General features: G+C 42.9%; 1 protein-coding gene across 4 annotated transcripts in view; it reads left to right on the top strand.

Annotated features, from left to right (window-relative positions):
* AFF2 (ALF transcription elongation factor 2) overlaps positions 1–23,650 on the top strand; it is a 463,868-nt gene extending 440,218 nt beyond the window's left edge. For 3 of the 4 annotated variants that reach the window (XM_075941078.2, XM_075941077.2, XM_075941080.2), the window contains 2 exons: positions 2,642–2,856; positions 14,303–23,650. In XM_075941078.2, coding sequence (XP_075797193.2) covers positions 2,642–2,856; positions 14,303–14,424 — 337 coding nt within the window. In that variant the 3' untranslated portion in view covers positions 14,425–23,650. The remainder of the gene's footprint in view (positions 1–2,641; positions 2,857–14,302) is intronic. The other variant, XM_075941079.2, reaches the window with a different exon arrangement.
* Positions 23,651–26,247: the final 2,597 nt, after the last annotated feature.

The raw sequence follows: 26,247 nt of genomic DNA, 5'->3' as shown, positions 1-26,247 counted from the left end.
CCGCACCTACCCCTGCACAACAGGCGAGAGCCAATGAACACGGCACTTTATTTGGCTCAAGTGCGTCAGCTTGTTTTAAGTGGCATTAGCAAAATATTCCGGGTCCCTTTGGATACTGCATGATTGCTAACGACTCCCAGACCTAATCAAGAGCTGTTCAGCTCTTCCGTACATTAACGACGCTGTGGTGGTGGCAAATTACCAGCATGTTTGGAGACTCAAAAAGAAAACATTCGTGCGGCAGCATATCTTTTGATATAACCTGTGCAAATAGCTACTAACTGCTGATGCCTTGGGAGTTGCTCTATGGAAGAGCTATGGAGCTGAGCAGGTGACGTCCGTAATCCATGATATCTCAGTAGGAGGAGGATGTGTTCTTCCCTTCGGGTTAGGACGTGTGTAGATGCAATAGCGGTCACACCCGTACTCAACTCTTCTCTCCCTTCTGTCGGGGCAAATTGTTCCTCTAGTCCAGGAGCTACCTGGCAACAGCCAACATGTGCAAGATATGAGGTGTCCTGCATGTATCTTTGCCCCCGTGCGTAAGATGAATGGAATCTGTGTGGCTGCATTCCCCCATTTCCAGCACTGATCCTAGAAGTCTTTGCATATGTAACCCACACACCTAGGTGCCGTCTACACTGTTTGTTTTTTGTGGAAGAGGAAATGCAAATGAAGCGCTCATTAGCAAATCTCGCGCTCTCATTTGCATATTCTTTGCCTATCCTTTTCGCAGAAGAGGTTTTTGCGAAAAAACCAACAGTGTAGACGAGGCAATTTTTCAGGGGGGAAAAATCCCTTTTGCACAAGATCCTGTAAACATAATTTTTTTGAGGAATAAGAGATCTTGCACACAAGGGTTTTTGTTTGTTTTTTTTGTGAGAAATGGCCCCGTCTACACTGAGGGGAGGTTTCGCAAAAACCTCTTCCACAAAAAGGATCGGAAGAGACTATGCAAATGAGAGCACAAGATTTCCTAATGAGCACTTCATTTGCATTTCCTCTTCCGCAAAAATAGTGTAGACAAAGCCCTAGTGTGGTTCACTGTCCTATGTAGTGGCACTTAGACCACTTACAGAGAAAGAAAAGAACAAGGGGGCTCTATTGCCTAGGCTCAGACCCAGCTGGCTTTATGGCTCAAGCTGTAAAGGCTACTACCCTAAGCCCCAGAGGTCTGAGGTTCAGATCTGCCTGGTGGTGGTTACACATAGACCACTGTGGATGATGGATCAGGTAGGACATGAACACCATGATCTTTCTGCTGCTCCACAGCTGGTGCAGTGACAGCTGCTTGGTGGAGAAAAGGGTGTAAAATCTCTCCCCTAACCCTTTGCAGAGTTTCCTCCATGCTGGGGAGAAAAAGCCAGAAGCAATCCAGCCTCTGTTAAGAGGTTTTTATGGCAATCCAATGCATTTGCTTCCAAATGAGAGAGTGTAGGGGGGGGGGGAGATTTTTGGAACCCTTCCTCTTGTTGAAAAAGACCAATTTCCCAGGCGAATAGCTGCGAGGGAGCATTCAGTGCTGTGCAGTTCTAAGCATGTGAGTTTGCAGTGGCTGACCTCCGGGGCTGCCTGCAAGCCAGCAGGTGATTCCTAATTGCTGGTGTTAGAATTAAAAGAAAATCTATATGAGAACATTAGTGCTGCACTAAGTAGGTAACTTAAAACACTGCTCTTTATAAAACAGTGTGCAGATGAACTGCTGGCAATTAGAAACAAATCTCCATACCAAGCCTTAAAGAACCCTATAGAGGTATTCATAATCGTACAGGCCCCCTGAGCACCTAATACTGCTCCGCAGGGGGCTTTTCAGAATGGCACTTTGCTTATTGTGGTGACTGTATTTGTAGCAAATTGTCATTGTGGTTGCCACAAAATTCTTTGATAATAAGCCAATATTACACATTGTGTGTTTTCTAGCTGCCAATAGCAGCTTCTGGCAGCAGGTAGACAAATCATGACAGCTATGAGATACTTCTTCTTTTGAAAGATTTCTATTTGTCAGAGGGATTTTTTTATTAAATAACAGGTTCATTTGAGGGGGGGGAGGGATAAAGTCTTTTTTTTTAATTGATCTGTTGCAATTTATAAACCTCTCCTGTAAAGCAGGAGAGTGTTTCTCCTCTCCTGGGTCTGGATTGGATGTGAAGGCTCCAAGTCTGGTAGGGAGAAAATGAAATAGGCTGACCACCTATCCCAGTTGTATAGGGACATATTCAGGGATTTGTCTTATACAGGTACCTATTATCCCCCATTCCCTATCCAGATTTTTCACACTTGAGGCACGTCTATGCTAAAAGGGGAAGGTCGACTTAAGGTACGCAACTCCAGCTACGTTAATTACTACGTTGGAATCAATGTATCTTAAATCACTGTCCATACAGCAGGTGGTCAATAGGAGCAACTGCTCCCTTTGGCTTTCCTTACTCCTCATGAGGAACAGGAGTACTGGCGCCGATGGGGGTGGCCTCTCAGTTTGAATTAACAGGTCTTCACTAGAGCCATTCAATCGAACCCCGGAAGATCGGCCGCAGCAGCGTCAATCTTCCCTGTAATGTAGACATGGCCTTGGTGTCGGGTTACCCTAAAAGGAAGTGATGGTTGCGTGAGAACAGTTCTCTTTTCTGTTTTTTCCCCCCAGAAGCACAGAGACACCGTCCCCTATGTCTCTCAGTCCATCGCCAGTCAGTTCTGTTGGGAGCAGCACAGGCACGGCTGGGTCCTCGTCAGCAGGAACCATCACCATTCCCCAGCGCATCCACCACATGGCTGCCAGCCATGTAAACATCACCAACAACGTCTTGCGGAGCTATGAGCACTGGGACATGGCTGACAAACTGACCAAGGAGAACAAAGGTGGCTTGCTTCATTTCTTCCTTTGGCTATTTTGGTAGCTGAAACGAAAGTATGATTTTAGTTATCATTGGGGAGTGAAGCCAGGACCTCCAGAGGTCAGAGAAGAAGCCTCTAGAGTTTGAACAAATGGACTAAGGCCCCTTTGCTGCAGACAGTAGTCAAAGAGGAGGGAGAAAAATTGTTCTTGGCCTCTGAGGATAGGACAAGCAATGGGCTTAAACTGAAGCAAGGGAGGTTTAGATTGGACAGTAGGAAAAACTTCCTGTCAGGGTAGTGAAACACTGGAATAAGTTGCAGAGGGAGATTGTGGAATCCCCACCACTGGAGATATTTAAGACCAGGTTAGATACATATCTGTCAAGGATGGTCTAGACCAGGGCTACTCAACTCGTGGCGCTGTGAGCTCCTTCCCGGGCTCGTTGCTGGGGCTCCAGCGGCAGCATCGAGCCAAGTGCTGAGCCACGCAGCTTTAAGCCAGGCCACGTGCACAGGAGCCGCCGGCTGGTGGCGGGGGTGAGGGACAGCAAGATGTAGCGGCAGAGCACGCCTGCTGCGTCTACCACAGCGGCAGCTCCTCCCTGCGAGCGGAGCTTGCTTAGGAACTGCTGGCCAGCCAGGAGGGAGGGGTGCAGAGAGTGGCAAAAGGCAGTGGCAAAGCACACCTGCCACATCTGCCACAGCAGCATCCGAGCCAGGCCACGTTGGTGCGTGCGCAGAAGCTGCCGAGCACGGCAAGAGGCACGTGGCAAGGCACTGGCAGAGCTGGGCAGCTAGGCAGCGGTGGAGCCAGGCAGCAAGGCCAGGGTGAGAAAGTTCTGGACTGGGGCTGGGGCTTGGGTTGTAATCAATATAATGGTCTTCAATTGCTATGTGTTTTAGTAGTTAAATTGCTGGACTATCATTGCTCATTCAAAGTTCTGTCATAGGGGTGGAAATCAGATAACTATTGCATTTTATTAATATCAGCAGATCTGACTTAAATGGGGCCTGCATGTTGTGCAATCTTGCCTTAATCTTTGTATTTATGCCCATCAGTGTCAATGTAGCTATTTGCATATATTTGCATACAGGCTACGGCACTTAAGTTGCAGCCTTCAGCATATGCTGTGAGTATCATTGTCTTACCGTGTTTTACATTGGAATAATAACTAGAACCCCAAAAGTACATGTCCAGGCCACCCCACCATTTCTGGTGCTACTAGTAAACTTGCTAACAACTCCTTGCTAACACTGCAGGATTTTTATTTATTTATTTGTAGTTGCCTCCGTTTTCAGAACATGCGGGAGTAATTCCTTCTCCAACATGCTGCAGAATTGTAACAGGGGCAATGCAGAAGGGAGTTCAGATAGGAGAACGAGATGACAATAATCTTGTAATTAGCTCTGTGTGTTGTGGAGTTGTTAAATGTTCAGCTTGATATTGAATCAAAATAGCTCGGGCATTCAGCCAGCAGACAGAAAATGTACCCAGCAAATGTTATCAGTCCTGGAACTGGACTGGGGAGGAAGCTTCTGGAACTCATTCTGCATCTTTATGCCCCGCTCTCCTCTTTGTTCTCATTTGGAGTTGTGTTCAAATGAGCCTCATGCTACAAATGTCGGATGACAGTAATCCCTAATCAGATGAGTCAACCGATTGACTGTAGTGGGACTAGTTGCGTCATTAAGGCTACGTCTATACTACAAGTTTTCTCAGCAAAAAGGGTGCTAAAGAGGGACTCATTTGTATGAGTCGTGATCTCATTTGCATATTTTCTGCCTATCCAGTTTTGCGTTAGGGTTTTTGCACAAAAACAAGCTGTGTAGACGTTTCCTTTTTGTGCAAAACCCCCTTTTCCCGCAAGATCTTTATGCCCCAAAAAAGGAGTATACCGATCTTGCAGAAAAAGGGGGTTTTGTGCAAAAAGGAAATGTCCACACGGCTTGTTTTTGCGCAAAAATCCCTAGCGCAAAAATGGATTGGCAGAAAATATGCAAATGAGATCGCAACTCTTGTAAATGAGTCCCTCATTGGAATATCTTTTGCCGAGAAAACTCATAGTGTAGACGTAGCCTAAGGGTATGTCTAGACTACAGAGTTTTGTTGGAAATGTAGCTGTTTTTCCAACAAAACCTGAGTTACATCCACACTGCAAGTGCATTCTTTCGACAGTAAATCAAAAGAACAGAGGAGTTTTTGTGCAATTGGTATTCCTTATTTTACAAGGAAGAAGCCTTTTTGCGAAAGAGCTCTTTCACAAAAAGGCATGCATTGACAGGCAAGAGGGAGTTTTTTCAGAAGAAGGAAGAGGAAAAAGTACAGGTATCCTGATGGCCATTCTGTCCATAACAATCACTGCTTACATGCAAGATAGCATCCCGGCAATGTGGATGCTATCTTTCGAAAAAGTGCATCGCTTTTTCGATGCACTTTTGCAATGTGGATGCTCTCTTTTGCCTGTAGTCTAGACATAGCCTAAGTGTTTCTCACATAAGCTAGATTTGTAAGATTGAGCCCCTGTTTGTAAATTTCTTTCCTTTTCTTTCCTTTTTTCAGTCTTGCAGTGGACAGAAAACTTGTGTAGCTCTTCAATTTCATTTTGGAATTAGAAGCCATTGAAGGGAAAAATGAAGTTTACAACATTTCATATTGTGTCCTCTTTTGCATTCTGGGCAGAGAAACACATTTTCCAGTTAAATATTAGCTTAAAATTGCACACTTGAACACTGCTATACTAGAATTTGAAAATGTTGGGGGTATAAATAAAAGATAAATGCTAATATAAGGATTTGTACTGCAGTCACTTTGTTGAAATCCACAGGTCTTCAACATATTACATGACAAAATGTCTTTGGCAGGGAAATAATTAAAATATTTCAAAATGAGAAATAACATTTCCCTGAAAACTAGTGTCAGTAATAATAGTCATTAGTGGCTTTCATTTGTAGATCTCAAAGCCATGTACAAAAGTCATTGTTAGAGCTGGTCAAAACATATTCGGTTGGTTGGTTGTTTTGTTTATCCTGCAGAAAATGTCAGTGTTTTGGTGAACAGTCAAAATCTGAACTATGTCAAGTTGGAAGTGCTTCATGGGAGTTGTAGTCTAGATCAGTGTTTCTCAACCAGTGGTACGAGTACCACTTAGGGGTACTTGAGGGAAGTCTGGGGGATACATCAACACAACTGAAATTTGGAGAAAACTGAAATTTTGTTTAAGTTCTACAGCGCTTTATTATTGTTGTACTTTTTACACCCAAAAATTTCATTGCCCATCCAGCTACGATTAAGTTGTTTAAACAAATGTGTTGCAATGGTAGGGAAAAAAATGTGTGTGTGAAAACTGTAGGTATTGTAGAGGTACTTACACATTTTATTTTATTTATTTATGTATGTATTTATTTTTAAAAAGCGGTACTTTGTAAAAAAAAAAAAAAGGTTGAGAAACACTGGTCTAGATGTCTCATGTTTTCATTCTCTTTTTCAGTGTAGACATTCCATTACTTGAATATTAGGGAATCAGGACTGTTTTAAATCTTAAATATATGCCCTTTTAAACAAATTGCAGCATTTTTCCATCTCAGAGAAACCTATCACATCAATAGCAATTTAAGACTGTTTGATCCAGTAAATTTCAGTCTAATGTTCTTTCATATAGGTTTAATTACTTGCTTCAGCTTGTAGCATGCTAGACAAATGTTTTCAGATTGGAAAACTGAAATTAGACTTTAAATTTTGACATTTGAAGCAATTATTTATTTGAACATGCAATCATGCAGATCACTGGAACGTTGGCAAGACTCTGGATTCTTTTGCTCCTCTTTCTGTTGATTCCACTTGATGGGAAAAAGACATAAGAAGGAAGATTAAAGTACCCACTGGTGGCCATTTCTTTACATAACTGGTGATACTAAGCTTTTCTGGGGCTCGTCTACACTGGCCCCTTTTCCGGAAGGGGCATGTTAATTTCAGCTATTGTAGTAGGGAAATCCGCGGGGGATTTAAATATCCCCCGTGGCATTTAAATAAAAATGTCCGCCGCTTTTTTCCGGCTTTTAGAAAAGCCGGAAAAGAGCATCTACACTGGCCCCGATCCTCCGGAAAAAGCGCCCTTTTCCGGAGGCTCTTATTCCTACTTTGAAGTAGGAGCCTCCGGAAAATAAGAGCCTCCGGAAAAGGGCGCTTTTTCCGGAGGATCGGGGCCAGTGTAGACGCTCTTTTCCGGCTTTTCTAAAAGCCGGAAAAAAGCGGCGGACATTTTTATTTAAATGCCGCAGGGGATATTTAAATCCCCCGCGGATTTCCCTACTACGATAGCTGAAATTAACATGCCCCTTCCGGAAAAGGAGCCAGTGTAGACGTAGCCCTGGTGTTTACCTCCAGCCATACCACTTTGTTCTGTGATACAGCCTATGTCTAGACTACAGGCTTCTTTAGGAAGAACCTTTTTTTGGAAGAGATCTTCTGAAAACCTTCTTCCGAAAGAGAGTGTCCACACATAAAAATTCATCAAAACAGAGATGTGCTTTTTCAGAAGACTGAATGGACACTATCTCACATTTAAGCTGTGATTACTATGGACGGACTGGCCACCAGGGCACCTGTGCTTTTTCCTCTTTCCTCTTCTTTCGAAGGAACTCCCTCTTCCCCATCCACACACGCCTTTTTCTGACGGAAAAAGGCTTCTTCCTCATAGAAAGAGGATTACCAATGCCGGAAAAACCCCTCTGTTCTTTCGATTTACTTTTGGAAGTACGTGATTGCAGTGTGGACGTCACTCAGGTTTTGTCAGAAAAACGGCCATTTTTCCAACAAAACTCTGTAGTGTGGACATACCAACAGTTGTATCTCACCAGGGGATCAGGTTGCTTGCCGTGGAGTAGACATGTTGGTCCCAGGAGATGAGACAGATAAGATAGGTGAGATAATATCTTTTATTGGACCAACTTCTCTTGGTAGAAGCCAAGCTTTGGAGCTTCACAGAGCTCTTCTTCAGGTCTGGGGAAGGAAAACAATAGTGTCAGAGTGAAATACAAACTGGGACAGATTGTTCAACTGAAGGGGTTAACACACATTGTGGGAAACCACTTAAAATGAAGTGGGCAATTGAGGGTTAGATTGTTAAGCATAAGGGGTTTACACATGCTGTTGGAGACCACTTAAAATGAAGTGGGCAATTAAGGTTTAGCAGGCAGTGGTATGTGTTCCCAATTGTTGTAATGAGCCATAAAACCAGTGAGTGGCTGTGGAGTCCATGGCTTTAAGGTCTAGCCGAGTAATAAATTTAAGTTCCCAGACTCGGCTTTGGAAGGTGTTGTGCCGATTTCCCTTGAGGACAAGTACTGGAAGAACAGGCCAGGAAGGATTGATTTGGGGGAAATGGTCCCCCATAGCTGTTAGAGATTTCTTGTCTTTTATCATTTTTCTGTGAGAATGCATTCGAGTAGGTGGCCAGGGACAGACTGGGTCAATATGCGGACAGAAGATCTCCAAGGAGCTTTCGGAAGCTGGAAGCAGTACTGTTGGGTGATTCGGTAGCCAACATCCATCCTTCAGACCTCTCCTGTTAGGTGATAGGAGGCATAGTGCTGAAGGCAGGGTGGCCATCCCTCCCGGTTTTACCGGGACAGTCCCTTTTTTCAGACCTTCTACTTGCATCCCGACTTTTTTTAAAAAACGGGCACATTATCCCATATTTCCCCAGCAGCAGAGGGGAGGGAGGGAACTGCCAGCACTAAGGTCGTCAACTGAAGAACCCCCAGGCACCGGCGGCTCCCCTCCCCTCCCCATCATGCCTGCTGGGGGGCTGAACTTCATCCTTGCAGGGAGAGAAGGTGGGCGAGGAGCCACTGGCACTTGGAGCTTCACCTGCTGGAGCCCCAAGCGCAAATGGCTCCCCCCACACTGTGGGGCTGAAGCCCCGAGCATGGCGGCTCCTCACCCCTCCCTCCTGTTGTGCGAGGAGGCCAGCGGCTCCCCCACGCACACACTGCAGGGCTGAAGCCCCGAGCGCCAGCAGCTCCCCCCTCCCTCCCCCCGTTGGGCTAAAGCCCTGAGCACCGGCAGATCCCCCACCAGCTTGGTGCCCCATATTCGGCATAGGGAAATATGGTCACCCTAGCTGAAGGAATCGCTCAGTTTTACATGGGATGGTACCATATGGTCTTGACTGCTTTTTATTGTGCTAATTAGTTATGCTGGTTACTGTTTGTTGCAAGGCAACAGAGTTTATAACAGAGTTTAAAGAGAAGCTAGATAATTTCATGGAGGTTAGGTCCATAAAAGGCTATTAGCCAGGGGATAGAAATGGTGTCCCTGGCCTCTGTTTGTCAGAGGCTGGAGAAGGATGGCAGGAGACAAATCGCTTTATCATTGTCTTCAGTCCACCCCCTCTGGAGCACCTGGCGCTGGCCACTGTCGGCAGACAGGTTACTGGGCTAGATGGACCTTTGGGCTGACCCAGTATGGCCATTCTTATGCTCTTATGTTCTAAGGCAAACACACATTAAGGGTATGGCTACGTCTACACTGGCCCCTTTTCCGGAAGGGGCATGTAAATTTCAGCAGTCGTCGTAGGGAAATCCGCGGGGGATTTAAATATCCCCCGCGGCATTTAAATAAAAATGTCCGCCGCTTCAAAGTAGGAATAAGACCCTCCGGAAAAGGGCACTTTTTCCGGAGGATCGGGGCCAGTGTAGACGCTCTTTTCCGGCTTTTTTAAAAGCCGGAAAAAAGCGGCGGACATTTTTATTTAAATGCCGCGGGGGATATTTAAATCCCCCGCGGATTTCCCTATGACGACTGCTGAAATTTACATGCCCCTTCCGGAAAAGGGGCCAGTGTAGACGTAGCCTATGTGTATACTGACATGGACAGAGCACTTTCCAGTGTGGCCTTACACTAGCACTGATCCAGCCGAAATACAAATATAGGGTTTCGAACAGGATCACACATACCATGAGAAACAGCCACTGCCCTTAGAGTTTATAGCCTGGATAGACAAGACAGACAGTGTGGCGGGGTTGGACATAGGGTGAAATCCTGGCTATTGAAGTCAATGTCAAAACACCTAGGGCACGTCTACACAGCAAGGTAAACGTCCATGTAAGCTATGGCACTTCAGGTATGCCTATAGTGTGGCTGACGTCATAATAGCTTAATTTGGCTTTTGGCACTGTCGACAAAGCAGGAAGTCAAAGGAAGAGCACTCTTCCCTCCACTTTCCTTACTCCTCGTGAAATGAAATGAGGGTTACAGGAGTCAAAGTAAGAAGTCCTCCAGCTCAACATTATTTCAGAATAATGGCTTGCTGTGAAGTCTTTGTTATTTTGGAGTAACGCCAGTTATTCTGAAACAACACTGCTGTGTCAACATAGCCCTATAGACTTGTTCTGTTTGTAGAGTGAGGGGAATCACGGTCTCGTATCCTTTTCCTCACCTTCTGGTGTGAACAGAGATGGTTATTGGCCCACTCTTAGATTTGATGTTTTCATGGGATGGAACTGAGGATAACAGACCAGCTCTAGATCTTTGTGGGATATTTTGCCTTCTCTTTTAGTTTCCTTTTTCAGGAAACTGTCACAGGGCCGGGATCTCTTTCTCTCTGAGATGTTTCCATTTCCTGGTTACCACAATCCCCAAACTCACCGGCTACGTCTACACTGGCCCCTTCTTCAGAAGAGGCATGCTAATTTAGAACTTTGGAATAGGGAAATCCACGGGGGATTTAAATAGGGCTTTATTCCGGAGGATCGTGCCAGTCTGGATGCTCTTTTCCGGCTTTTCCCCAAGCCGGAAAAAAAGCGGCGGCCATGTTTATTTAAATCCCGCGGGGGATATTTAAATCCCCCGCGGATTTCCCTATTCCAAAGTTCTAAATTAGCATGCCTCTTCCGTAGAAGGGGCCAGTGTAGACGTAGCCACCCATTATGAGGACCTGACATTGCTGAAGCTGGTCTGGCATAGTGGGGCGGCGGAGACTTCCAAGAGTATCGCCATCTCTCTCAGTTCTTCCGCAAGGAGGGAACAGATCCAGCAGAGGCTGGTGTGAGTTGCAGAAAAGAAGCCTTGATAATTCCCAGAGTAGCTTCTGGTGACTAGGAAAAAGTATTGTATGACCATCACTGCTTGTTCCCAGCGGTTTCAGGCAAGCAAGCCACAAACTAGAACCTGGCACACATGGCAGAAAATCAAGACTAGCTGAAGTCAAAACATGCCCATTAGTAAACACTGTAATAATGTTCAAGCCAATTTCTAGCCTGTATTCTGCCTGTTTAAAGTTTCAGCTTTCACAATTTCCCTCTAGAGGTGGCTGAATTTAGCAGCAAGCACTGTGATTACGGTACTTTCGGTAGCAGTTTTTAAAGGATTTTATGGTCTTCAGCTGAAAAACAATACAGAAATGTAACATATTTCATGCCAAAACAGTTTACAATACAACAATTTTAGCAAGACAGATTTCTGATCACAAAATACATTTGGGGTACATCTAGACAGTAGGGCTATTTTGAGATACCCTGTGACTTTAAAACACGCCCATTATTTCGGCATCTTGTTCCACGAGAGTTGAAGGATGTCTCAAAATTGCAGGTTATTTTAAAATTTGGTGCTGTGTAGATGAGCCAATTTTTGAAATAAGCTATTTCGAAATACAATTGAAATAAGATACGCAATTGGCGTAGCGCCAATTGTGTATCTTGTTTCGGCTTTAGGGTGCTGTGTAGATGCACCTTTGTTATGTGGTTTATATTCATGATGTGATATGTGATGGTGTGTTTATACAATATGTGGTTTTCTAGATCCAAAGGCTCTTGTGTAAATTACATGGCCATGGGATAAGAGGGAAGGTCCTTTCTTGGATTGAGAACTGGTTAAAAGACAGGAAACAAAGGGTAGGAATAAATGGTAAATTTTCAGATTGGAGAGGGGTAACTAGTGGTGTACCTCAAGGGTCAGTCCTGGGACCAATCCTTTTCAACTTATTCATAAATGATCTGGAGAAAGGGGTAAGCAGTGAGGTGGTAAAGATTGCAGATGATACAAAACTGTTTAGGATAGTCACGACAGAAGCAGACTGTGAGGGACTCCAAGAAGATCTCACCAAACTGAGTGATTGGGCAACAAAATGGAAAATGAAATTTAATGTGGATAAATGTAAAGTAATGCACATCGGGAAAAATAACCCCAACTATACGTACAGTATGATGGGGGCTAATTTGGCTACGACAAATCAGGAAAGGGATCTTGGAGTTATCGTGGACAGTTCTCTGAAAACTTCCACGCAGTGTGCAGCGGTGGTCAAAAAGGCAAATAGGATGCTGGGAATTATTAAGAAAGGGATAGAAAATAAGACCCAGAATATCTTACTGCCCCTGTATAAAACTATGGTACGCCCACATCTTGAATACTGTGTACAGATGTGGTCTCCTCACCTCAAAAAAGATATTTTGGCCTTGGAAAGGGTTCAGAAAAGGGCAACTAAAATGATTAGGGGTTTGGAACGGTTCCCATATGAGGAGAGGTTAAAGCGACTGGGACTTTTCAGTTTAGAAAAGAGGAGACTGAGGGGGGATATGATAGAGGTCTATAAAATCATGAGTGGTGTGGAGAGGGCTGATAAAGAAAAGTTATTTATTAGTTCCCATAATAGAAGAACTAGAGGACACCAAATGAAATTAATGGGTAGCAGGTTTAAAACTAATAAAAGAAAGTTCTTTTTCACACAGCGTGTAGTCAACCTGTGGAACTCCTTGCCAGAGGAGGCTGTGAAGGCTAGGACTATAATAGAGTTTAAAGAGAAGCTGGATAAATTCATGGAGGTTAGGTCCATAAAAGGCTATTAGCCAGGGGATAAAATGGTGTCCTTGGCCTCTGTTTGTCAGAGGCTGGAGAGGGATGGCAGGAGACAAATCGCTTGATCATTGTCTTCGGTCCACCCTCTCTGGGGCACCTGGTGCTGGCCACTGTCGGTAGACAGGCTACTGGGCTAGATGGACCTTTGGTCTGACCCAGTACGGCCGTTCTTATGTTCTTATGTTCACTGTTACCTTTATTTCAGTTCTATATCATAATATTCAAAGAGGTGAATATTCAACCCCAATGTCACAGTTTGACCCCACACAGCATTATAAAGGGAACTCTTTTTTTAAAAAGTATATAATACCATATATTTGCCCACATATACAATATAGGAAGGATTGTGAGATAATGCGCACTATATATGTCACTTAACAGTGAGTAATTAACCACTGAAAAAGCTTGCCTAGGGACATGATGGATTCTCTGTCACTTGCAATCTTGAAGTCCAGCCTGGTTATCTTTCTAAAAAATGCACTGCAGCCCAAGCCGTCATGATGGACTTGCTGCAGAAATGATTGGGTGCAGTGCTTTGGGGCGATGGAGAAGGTCAAACTAGGTTATCAGAAGGGTTCCTTCTGTCCGTAAAATCTGTGAATCTAGGCATTGTGTTAATACAGTCCTGAGATATCAAGAGCTACTTGTGGGTTGTCGTTTCATAAGCTTTTGAGCATTCGCTAATTGGTTCATAACCACTAATTATGAAATCATCTTAATTAATGAAGGTAGAGGTAGATACGCTGGAGGGTAGGGATAGGGTCCAGAGTGACCTAGACAGATTAGAGGATTGAGCCAAAAGAAATCTGATGAGGTTCATCAAAGACAAGTGTAGAGTCCTGCACTTGGGACGGAAAAATCCCAAGCATTGTTACAGGCTGGGGACCAACTAGCTAAGTAACAGTTCTGCAGAAAAGGACCTGGAGATTACAGTGGATGAGAAGCTGGATATGAGTCAACAGTGTGCCCTTGTAGCCAAGAAGGTTAATAGCATATTATGTTGCATTGGGAGGAGCATTGCCAGCAGATTTAGAGAAGTGATTATTCCCCTTTATTCGGCTTTGGTGAGGCCACATCTGGAGTATTGCGTCTAGTTCTGGGCCCCCCACTATAGAAAGGATGTGAAAGCATTGGAGCGGGTCCAGCGGAGGGTGACCAAAATGATTAGGGGGCTGGGGCACATGATCTATGAGGAGAGGCAGAAGGATTTGGGTTTGTTTAGTCTGCAGAAGAGAAGAGTGAAGGGGGTGAGGTTGAAGGGAGGTTCCTAAAAGGATGGAGAGAGGCTGTTCTCAGTAGTGACGGATGGCAGAACAAGGAGCAATGGTCTCAAATTACAGTGGAGGAGGTCTAGGTTGGATATTAGGAAAAACTGTTTCACTAGGAGGGTGGTGAAGCCCTGGAGTGGGTTACCTAGGGAGGTGGTGGAATTTCCATCCCTAGAGGTTTTTAAGTCTCGGCTTGACAAAGCTCTGGCTGGGATGATTTAGTTGGGGTTGGTCCTGCTTTGGGCAGGGGGCTGGACTTGATGTCCTCTTCCAGCTCTATGATTCTATGATTCTGTGAATGTATTTCGGCAGTTACCTGAAACAATGACCCCCATTTCCTTTGTTGCAGAGTTCTTTGTAGACCTGGACTCAGTCATGGGACCATTAACGCAACACAGCAGTATGACCACGCTGGTCCGTTACGTTCGCCAAGGACTTCACTGGCTCCGCCTGGAGGCGCATTTGTTGTAGTGACTGCTGCCCTCTTCATACCCTCCCCATCATCCTACCTCTGCCAGCGCACAGACGATCACTGGTGGAACTCCGCTCATTTCTGGAACTTTATTCATTTTTATTGCCTTTTTTGATATCTTATCTTATTGGAAGTAGAAGTTACCATAAATGGAACTTATGACTCCAGAGCGGTCCGTGTTGTACCATCTAATCCTTTTTGACAATTTCTATGCCTTGCGTCTCCTGGATCCTGCCATCCTTATGTGCTTTATGGAACGGTACATTCCTTGCAGTATTGCTTTAAGTCGACACTGCCTTCAAGTGAAAAATTGAATTAAAAAAAAGCACTTTGAGAAGATATGGATTCCTGAGAAATAGTACAAAACGTCTTACATATATGCGAAAAAAATTAGTAGAACATTCACTCAGAATTGTCCTCTGAACCCAAGCCAAGCTGTTCTCTGCTTAGTTCTGGCATCGTTACCTGCAAATGTTTATTGCTAAGATGTCCTTCTTTATATAGGCCTGATCTCTTTAAAAAAAAAAAAACAGCGCTCTGAACATCTGACAGGTATGTAGTGTAAAATCACCAAAGGTGTTAAGAGATAAAAGATTGGGAGGAATAATTAAAGGAAGATGCCACTCTATGCAATGAGGTTTTGATAGTTTTTTCTGCTTATTGTTGGCTTCATGGCTTAAGTGGGCAGAATAATGCAGTTTATTAGGCAATTTCAGAAATGTTTGCTTTCATAGTCTTAGCTATCATTCATGTGCTCAGTCTGTGAATTTCCTTTCATGCCTACTCTTTGGTCTCAAGCAAATATTCCTCTGCAATTTTTCTTGGCGAAACAATCTCCTCTGGCATAATGACTTAGTGACAGGAGTGCTAAATTGTAAACACAGACATTGTATGTGAAAGCATGGATTCTTGATGAGACTCATGAGTAATTTAGCTGGCTGCTGCTGAAGCTCTTCCAGTGCCCCATGGCATTCGTTTACACCCGTTTTGTTGATTTCAAAGCATTAGAAGAAGACAGTATTATCTTACTTTTCTCAAAAACAATGAAAAATTAACGGAAATCACTAGATTTACCCAAAAGGAACATTTGATTCATAATGGCTATGAATACTTCTGTCTACCAGTTCTTCAAATTACCCATTTTTCAAGTTCCATTTTTATTTACCGTGCTGTCATATTTTTGACCATTCCTTTAACACATGCATAATCATGAGACAATTCAGAGAAAATTTCAAAGCAATCATGAATAAATTAGACCATTTCATTCTCTTATTCCTTTTTTTTTTTTTTTTTTTTTTTGCCCCTTTATAAACTGCTCTGTTCTTGTCGTGGTGCTGTAAGATGCAGTGGTGCATGAAACAAAACAAAATACATTTATATCAGTAATTCACAAGACTTTAAATGGCCTCATATCATTCTTGATGTAATGCCTGCACACCTTATCAAACTGTAAATTTCATTTATATAAACAAAAAAAAAACCCTCATGGCAATGTAAATATTATTCTGTGTCACATCTCACTGAAATAACACAACATGTGTATTAAATATCATACAGTTATTATTTAATTATAATTGCCTTTTGATATATAAGCCTTATATCCTTTAATCGGGCAAGATATTGGATTCTACTCACTGGTTTGTGACCAGATAAATAGAACAAATTTGCATTCAAAAGGTTCAGATGGCTAGGTTTTTAAAACAGGCCTTGCACATTTTTGATAAAAATAGTTCACCAACTGCGCCCAGTCTGTATTTTAATATAAACTTCTCTTTTTAAACAATTGTGTATTAGTTCCTATTAATAAAAACCTTTACAACTTCTATAAACCACAATATTTTGTTCCACAACAAGATCTTGTAAATATAGCCAGTGTGGGAAGTATATTGTTAGATAAATCATGCTGATAGGGCTGTCTATAAAGGTACAGAATATGCACAGTCTGGATTATCTACTCATTCCTGTACCTACAGTAAGCAGCGTACCCTTAACTGTTCTTTCATGGGTATGGGGGTACTTGACTGAAACATGAATCCAAAAGAGCTCCTCGTGTTGATTCTGACCGTTTTCTCTAATGAATAAAAAAACCAGGATAGCAAGAATCATTCATAAATGTCAAAAGGGTGATTTTTCACACATGCACCTTTTTAAAAAAAAATGAGATTAGCTTAGTTGCTTCTGATAACTGACGTTTTGATGGTGGTTGTGACCTCAGTTTTCCATCCTCTTTGTAAGACCTCTCCTACTGGATTGACTAACTATTCCTCCTAATTAAGAACATTGTCCTCCCTGGTTATTTTACCATAGACTGAAATCTTAGCCTGCCGTGGATTTTCGAAGGATATATATACGTCTTGAAATACAATCTTCAGAGAACAAGGCTGTTTGAAACAGTCAGCTATCCTCACTGAGCCAGAGTATTATCTTTCCTCTGTTGCTTGTAATAAAAAGACTCTCATCTCAAAATTTAACATACCTTTGCATCTCCTTTACCTAGACAGCTTAGAGAATTAGCTCACCTGGTTTTGCTTCCTGTGACTTAGTTTGAAATGCATGTTGAATCAATGGCACAATTATAATGAGCCCAGCAGTCAAGCGTAGAATCACAAGCCAATGTACTATTTAGCGGTCTTGTTTCAAAAGCAGCTTAGAAACAAATTAAATATGGAGAGTGAATTACCTTCTTATCCCTGGGGCTGATGCTTCTTTTGGGTCACATTTCAAATGCCAACATGGCATCTTCATGGAGTAATTTTACTCTTTAAATGACTATTTCAAGTAGATTTCATTGAATGAAATTGTTTGTTTGTTTTGAATGGGGAAGAATTTTGATGCATGAGGTGGTAGTGTGTCTGCCTGGACTTTCTCCTGGTGAAAAATGTCAACTTCAAGCATTCAAAAATCATGAGTAAGGCCACCAAAATTATGAGGCTGTCTTTGAAATCACGAGGGCTTTTTTCATACTATATTTTGTGTTCCTTTTATTTGTTCTATCGGTTCTGAGTCTTTAAGAAATACTCAGGCTTTCTCTACACTGTGAGTTTTTGTGGCAGAAAATATCTTAATGAGTCATGATATCATTAGCATATTTTCTGCCGTTTCTTTTTGCACAAGGGGTTTTTGCACAAAAAGAAAGCAGTGTAGCCACTTCTGTTTTGCGCAAAAACCCCGTTTTGCGCAAGATCCTTATGCCTCTCCAGGACAGGATCCCTCATTAGCATATTTTCTGCTGCAAATTTCAAGCTTTCCACCACAACCAGGGGAACTAGAAACATTCTCTCTTTTTTTCTTTTCAATAAAAGCTGGGATATTCATACAATTTCCTGATACCTGCAGCTGAGTTTCAGAAAGACACCTAATTTTGAAAGACTCTTGATAACAGTGCAAGAGTTGGCAATATTGCATCACTCTTTTTAATGTTAAGTGATGTCTAGAGCAACATACTAAGGGTATGGTGAAGGAAATCACACAGACTAAGGACAAAAATATAAAATACTAGTCATCAATCGGTGCAAAACGACAGGTCAGCGCAGTCCAAAATGTTTAAGCAGGTCTTTACACACCTTGTTGTGGGCATCATTGGGCTTAAATGGCGTGTATGGCCTTGTGCCTATTCTGAGAACAGTACATATGTTCAGCCACATGACATTTATTAAGAAACTGAGGCCCACAGTCGTAAATGTTCTTAACGGGAAAACTTAGGAGAGCTACCATCTGCTTCATATGGTCCATGTCCCATCAGTTGCTAGCCCGTGGTATAAGGTTAGCTTTTTCTGGGGCACTTTTGCTCAGCAAACTTCCTTTGCAAGTAGAGAACGTCTGGACCCAAATTAAAGTTGCAGCATTTGGTGCACTGTTCACACATTTTTAGCTAGTTTATTTAAATACAAAAATTAAAGGTTTTTTTTCTAGATTTTTTTTTCCAGTGGAGCTTGTCATCTTGGTGCTAACATTTGGTGGCATGCTTCCCAGCATGTTTCTCAGAGTTGAATTTTGCCCTCCTCTTGTCAGTGCATGGCCTTTGGACTCATGGTCACTTAATAAGCTCAGTGGGAAAAGGCTGATTGTTTTATTTATAGATGACCTCGCTGGAAAGAAAGGGGAGATCTGTGGTCTATAAAAATCTCAAGCTCAAGGACTTTGGTTCCTTCTTATGAAACAAAACAATCAGCTTCCTAGTTTAGTGCATAAGACACTGAATCTGAACTGTCAGCTAAAATTAATTTCTGGGATGCTTCTAAATCAGGGTCAGGCAATAACACGGCAGCGGTTTACCAGATTTAGCTCTTAGAAGGCAGCCAACACAATATTACCTGCACGGCTGCAGGTAACACTGATCACAGCTCCTGTTGGCCACGGATCACCGTTCCCGACCAATGGGCACAGTGGGAAGCAATGCTCTTCAGCCACCAGGAACTGCAATCACCAGTACCTACAGCCGTGTAGATAAATATAGCAGTGGAGGCCCACTAAGAGCTACCCCTGGCAGACCGGATTTGGCCCACAGGCCGCTATATGCCCGCCCCTGTTCTAAATACAAAGAGTGACTGATATTCCTCCCTAAAAACTTTATGACCAACTTTGAGCTACTTTGAAGGAAATACTTTTGTCCTTTTTTGTGGTTATTTAAAATAGTTTTTTAAACAAATGATATTTTCAGGGAGCTAAAGCTTAAAAGACTGAAAGGCTTAAATATAGGGGTGTGAAAGGTTAACCAGTTGACTGGTAATTATCACCCTGAATGGGTGGTGCTTACCAGTGGGGGGCAGGAGCAGCTACCTGCCCACGCTAGGCAGGGGGCTGCTCCAACCCCTTGGGGCCTGTTGCACGCAGGGCTGACCCTGTCCGCAGCGGGTTCAGTGTGTTGCAAGTAGGGGTTATCCCAGATGTGTGGAGCTGCTCCTGTCCACGGTGGCCCAGGTGCATCGCAGGCAGGGGCTGCTCTGGCTAGGCCAGAGCAGCCCATGCATGTGGTTGGGGGGACACACCAGCCTGGCTGCACCAGGAGCTGGGAGTCAACCCCAGAGCCAGGAGCTGCCAGAGTCAAACCCAGACCCAGAGCAGGGCTGGGAACCGGCAGTCAGTGTGAGGCTGGGAGCAGGAGACCCGTGGGCTAGGTGGCTGAAGTGGAGAGATTCCGCTTAGCCGGTTAACCGGTTAAACATTAGGTTAACCTAACACTTAACCAGTTAACTGATTAACCAGGATTTTACAACCCTACTTAAATACATGTTTGGAGATATAAGAAAAGTTACAGGGAAGTGAGCCGTGAGCTTCCTTGATGAAGCATTGCTTTTCTGTGGTAATGGGGCATTAATATGTCTCTCTGTAGAAGAGGACCCTTACTTCTAGTCAGAAAATGTGCATCATTCTCTTGTCCCAAGAAAACCGAAGTACAGTAGAAAGCAATGGCATCCACATAGGTTTGCTCCTGCACACCTTGGAATCAATGGCAAAGCGCTCATTGATTTTCACCAAGCAGGACCAGGTCTTGTATGTATATTCCATCAACATCCCATAGGCAGCATTTGCCAGGCTTGCTCAGACCCTCATGCCATCCACAGTAACCCAGTAGTGGCAGTGACCGGGGCCTTAGGAAGGCGAATGAAAGTCGCAGTGCACCCAGGGTACTGTATAGTTAACATACTGTGTGTGTGTATCGCCTGGCTGTATGCACCCCACTCACTGAAGTGTCATGATAGCACTTGAAAGAGTCTTTGAATTGCTAGAAACTCTTCCTGGTTTTATTGTATTTTGGTGGATGTTTGGAGACGGCAAGAATGCAGGAAAGTTAAAAACAAGGGCCACCCCTCATGCTCATGCTCCTTGCCCCATTTGCAAGTTTTACGTAATGTAGCATTTAATTATCAATTATGTGCCCTCCAGAGATGATTTTTATAAAAACAAATATAATAAATCCAATTAGTACTGAAAAGGGCCCATTTCCTACGCTTCCATTACAGAAAACCTGGTTTTTGACCGGTGTCTGTACAACGCCTTGTACAATTGGGATCCTGGCCAGGTCTGATGTTCCTAGGCACTATATAACACAAATGACAAATATGAAGAAGATCCGTAGACACCAAGACATATCCATGCATTCTGTATTGTCGAATAATATACAAGCTTAGTGCTTAATCATCATATTCCTCGCTACCCTCACTATATTCCTAATGAGCAATCAATGTTTATCCCTGACTGAAGTTCAGTTGTGGTCATGTTTGGGATTTTTTTTTTTACTCAGGCCTATCGCTAAGATTTATTCTTGACAGTTTTATTTCAGCTACCACTTTTCAGAGCTGTTTGATTCATTTTTGAGGGTCTTCAGTGAGTGAATGGCCGGATTCGTTTAAATCCAGTGAAGTTAAAGGACTGATTTGGCTTTCACGCAGCATGTAGACTAATGGGACTTAGTAGGTTTACACTTAAAGTAATGAGTGCCGTTTCAACCCAGAGGAGTCATGGAGTAAAATGTGGTGTCAGATGAGAACCTTTTACTATGTCAGAAGATATTTTATCAGAAATACCATGAAGATGAATTGTCCTTGGAATGAGAAGGTACACAGCCATCCATACGGCAGCTGCATTACACGTTCCTAATGGTAGAAATGTGAAGAACTGTTTAATTAAATTCAAAGTCGAATGAAAAGGGAGAGGGGAGTGCGACTTTCATGAGTGTGACTTTCTGAATCCGACCTGTTTGTACGTCTGTGAAAAGGGGATTGATTATTACTGAGACCCCCCTGATGAAACAGCTGAGCTGTGATACAGTGTCATAGGAAGGGAAGACCTTGTGCACCACAAACTAGACGGGTGAATTCACTTGCCTTGTTGCATGGTTCCATGGCACAGTGCAGTAACACGTCATTATGGCCCCAATTTCTTAGAGCAAAGTCATTTTTTCACCTCAGAACTTCACCAAGGGCTATATCCAGGGACCCAGAACCAGCTTGCACCGTAGTCTGTGACCTGTGTACCTCTGGAATAGGTAGATGAAGTCCATGGCTCCTTGCCCCACCCACAGATTATGAGGTAGCTGCAGAGCACAGGGATATGTGAGCCTCATGCCTTGTAGGATCCCAGAGCTCGCGCTCCAGCCAAAGCCAGAAAAATCTACACTGCAGCTTTACAGCCCCACAGCTTGAGCCAAATCCTGCTTCCCTAATTTCAGTGATCTTAACTGATGACCAAGATGATCCAGATTTGTGTGTGAAGACGTTCGGGCCTTTAATTTTGCTTCACCCTAACCTGAGTTCCAATATATGTAAACTCTCGCCACTCCCCATATTGGGCTTGATTTTACTCTCGGTAACAACAGTTTTGCACTGGTGTAACGTCATTGACCTAAATGGAGTTACTCCGGATATAGATCAGTGTCGGTCAGAGGCAAATCAGGTTTATTAATGAGTTTCACTATAAAAAATTCTTACGGATATGTACCTACAGGTTGAACCTCTCTAGTCTGGCACTCTTGCGACCTAACCGGTGCTGAATCCGAGTATTTGCCAAACCATGGGCAGTCAACATTGTCTAGCAGCATTATCAACACTTCCACTGCTTGCTGGGCTCTTAGAAGACATTTGGGGTAAATTAGAGCTAAAAAACAGCATAGAATGCTGAGAGCCAGGACTGGTGGCTGAAAAAAGGTGGGAAACTTGACCACACCCATAATAAGTAGATATCTGGCTAATTAAAACCATGCCGGACCACGGTTTTTTCCAGACCAGAGAGTGCCGGACTAGAGAGGTTCAATGTATACATTCAAATAGCTCATTAATACTCGCTGTATAAAGATGGGATATTTTACTCCCACTCAAAGACATTGCAGAAGATTAAAGTGTATTTTCTAAGCCAAATGAATTTTGTGTAATTAAAAATCATTGAAAGTATAGATTAAGTTCCTAATTCTGCCTTTCTTACTTATGCTAAGCTGTTAGCTCCACTGATTTCATTGCAATTAACTGTGGAGTAAACTACAAATTACTGCCCAGTTCTGGGTTGGCAGAATCAGCCCTCAATAAGTTAACTTGTATGCTATCGGGAATTAATTTTAGCCATATGTGTCATGTGAGGACATTCATAAACCTGATGTACATTTTATCCAAGCTGACGGTCCCAGTAAGTCCACAGACTATTGTATATTTTATTCCTTCATGTATTTTTGTGATATCTCTGGATTGCATATCTTCTACTGAATTTTAAATCCTCTTTCAAGAAAAAAAAATCAATGTTCATGAGGCCTAGGACATATCCTTGCAAAGTCTGAAAACAAAGTTAAAGGTCTGGTTATTTTTGTTTTAACTTGGAGCCAACTTTTGGCTTGTGTTTTGGCGTTAGCTGTAGCAATCCCACTCCCGTTGTTTTTCAAATGGTACAGTTCAGATTAAGTTGTTTTCGGGTCGCTGAAAAGCAGAATATGATTATGAAAGTATGGGAAAAGTAATAATCGCAAACTAAAGGGATGGTTGTTCTTTCTTCGTGTCTTGTTTTTTATCTGCTAGTGTGGGGATTAGTCTGGAAAAATATGTGATCTCTCACCTCCATTGCTGACTATTGTGCAAAAAGCTCAAATTTGATTTTTGTCTTTGTTGGGGGGTTTGTTTGTTTTGAGTGAGGTTTTTGTTTGGTTTTTTTAATGTGTAGAAGTAACCAAAATATCAGGAACATTTAAATCCCCTCTGTTCTGGTTACTGGCATTAAGACATGAAGACCTCTTGGCCTTCCAACCAAAGTCAGATTTAACTTGTACTTTGATGTTCTTTTCAATTAGCCATTGAAATTAGATTGTAATTTACTGAATAACCCTTTAGCTTGCATTCTTACTTTTGATTTATTATTGAACTAGCCTTTTTTGTGTGTGTGCAAATATCAGATTCATAATCTCTGCTATTCCACAAGGTGTCTTTGTTCTCAACAAGCATGTTATTCTTGTAAAGTTTTAAGTATAAGTTAAGCTGTTTTGTACAGACCAAGGTAACTGTTAAAATGTCAAGCAATTACTGAAATGTTGTATAGTTATAAAGGTTTGATTTCTTTTGCTTTATATGTATAAAATTGTATCTTGCCTGTTTTGCTTTGTATTTCCAATGTGTTGCACAATTATGCATTTTGTTTACATTTTGTTCCTTCTTAAATAACAGTAATACTTTATGTACAAACATTTTAAATGTACTTTTGTTGTTTTTAAACACAATGTCTCTATATAAATAATATTGGTTGAACTGGTACATTTGTGTCTCTCATAGAGGGGTTAATTATACTGCCAGTGCATTGAATTATTTAAAAAAAACAGTAAAATAAAATTTTTATGAAAATGTAACCCATTTTATAGCTATAAATTATTCTGCATTAAGCTATTTTCTCATTCCTCTCCCAGAATACAAGTAGCATGATTTCTGGTAAGCACTGTTTGAAGGAAAGTTTTCATTGTTTTTAATTTTGTAATGTATTTATTTGAATCGTTATAGAGAACTAAAGTGATTCGATATTGTAGAACTACATTTTGCTGATGCCACTTCTGGCAAGATAAGCAACGTGGCACATTCCCCATGGGAACATCCACAAGATGGTGGGAAAAGGGACTTCTGTCTACCTCCATTCAAACCTACACCTTTACGGAGACAGTCTGAAAAGAAATGAGTTTCAGAATTTGCTGACAATCAGCACACAGCTTAAGCACAAATTTAATGGTGCACTTAAATATACTGGCCTTCTGCACAGGGGTGAGTTACATCCCAGGGGCTCACTAGGCATAACCCAGACCTGGAAACGCCAGGCTTTATAGCCTCAAAATAGCCCAAGGATTCAGTGCCAAGAATAGCTGAAAAAGCTCTCAGGAGATTTTTAAGTAGTACGTGATGTGGCTGCCTCGTCCACAAGCCATAGTCTAATGCAGAGAATGGCCAGCAGGGAAGAATTAGAGGGTGAAAAAAATGTGAGGGACATCTCCAGCCACCGTGTGCCAGTGGAAAAAGGAGACGCATGGGGTTTTGGCGTTCTCTGGTCTGAGGAGTTCATGCGCTAGGGGGAGGTCTGGGACGGGGAATCAGTGTGTTCTAGCACCGATTCTGTCTCCCATCCTTGGCAGGTTACATCTTCCCCTGCCTGGAGCTCCAGTGGGGAGACATCCATGTGGGGTTACTGCTGGGTTGCAATAGAGGTGGTTTTAGAAATGAAAAGAAAAGAATGGAATTCGAGGTTGACTCTGGTAGTAATGCACTGCAGGTTGAACCTCACTAGTCCGGCACTCTCCGGACATGACCAGTGCCAAGCCAGAGGATTTGCCAAACCACGGGAGGTCAATATTGTGCTGCCAACACTGCTCAATCACAGCACAGACCTCTGAGAGCCAGGACCAGTGGCTGTAAACAAACTTTATGGCACTGCAGGAACCTTGACCACACCCATGATAAGTGGACATCCAACTAACTAAAATCATGCCGGACTATGGATGTTGCCAGACCAGAGAGTGCCGGATTAGAGAGGGTCAAATGGTACTAGACACAGAGGACCAACTACACTTGTATTCTCTGTTGCTTTGCTTTGCAACACAAAGCAGTCATTGGTGCATTGGAACAGGCCAGTTAAACTGAGTTCTGCGTTTATCAGGGTTTTTTTTATCTTTGCTGTGCTGCAGAGGTATCCATAAAATACTATCTGATCACCCACACAATCCTACACTGGACTTAGTGGAAAAACTGGGATGGATTCTCTGGTGTGGTCACTCTCTTAGGTCTGCCAACGTTGTGGTCAAGCACTCAGAGGTGCAGGGCCATCCTTAGAATTTATGGGGCCCTACATAATACTATGAAACTGGTGCCCCTGTAATGCCGATAGGTGAAATCAGATCTGGGCCCTCTAAAGCCTAGAGCATGAGCTTCTAATGCAGGCGCTAAAACCAGCTGGCTCTCAGCTAAGGCTGTAGAGCAGACTCATTCTCTTTGTAAGTGCCACTAGATGGGACAGTGCACCACACCCACAAGGTGTATGGGTTACACCCTTATGCCCAATAGCAGCTGGAGGGGCAGTTTCATAGAGTTGGGGTTTTATAATGTTCAGTAACACACAAATGAAATCTTTTTAAAAAGCAAATTTTAAACTCAGATCCTGTCGACTAACACCAAAAAAACAACCAGTTTTCCCTGTAGCACCTTAGGGTACGTCTACACAGCAACATTATTTCAAAATAACTGCCTGCTGTATAGACGCGGACTGAGTTATTCCGAAATAATGTCAAAATACTGTCAAGATGGAGGCCTTCTTACTCCAACTCCTGTAAACCTCATTGTACGAGGAGTAAAGAAAGTCAGGGGAAGAGTGCTCTATTTCAAAATAAGTGCTGTGTAGACAATCCCAATTTTGAAATAAGCTATGCAATTGATGTAGCTCGAGTTAAGCCCTGCTAAGTAGACACACCCTTAGGGTATTTCTAGACTACATGCCTCTGCCAGCAGAGGCATGTAAATTAGACTACCCGACATAGTCAGTGAAGCGGGGATTTAAATATCCCCCGCTTCATTAAAATAAAAATGGCCACCGCGTTGTGCCGGCTCAGCTGATCGTCGCCACAACGTGGCAGTCAAGACGCAGATCGGTCGTCAAGGAAAGCCTTTGCCGACCGATCCCTTATGCCTCGTGAAACAAGGTTTACAGGCTCGGTCAGCAAAGGCGTTCCTTGCTGACCGAGCTGCATCTTGACAGCCACATTGTGCCGACGATCAGCTGAGCTGGCACAGCGTGGCGCACATTTTTATTTTAATGAAGCAGGGATATTTAAATCCCCGTTTCATTGACTATGTTGGGTAGTCTAATGATATATATAT

Source organism: Pelodiscus sinensis, chromosome 13 (assembly GCF_052426305.1).
Source record: "Pelodiscus sinensis isolate ZL-2025 chromosome 13, ASM5242630v1, whole genome shotgun sequence".
Lineage (NCBI taxonomy): Eukaryota > Metazoa > Chordata > Testudines > Trionychidae > Pelodiscus > Pelodiscus sinensis.
This window is presented reverse-complemented; position numbering and strand designations above follow the sequence as displayed.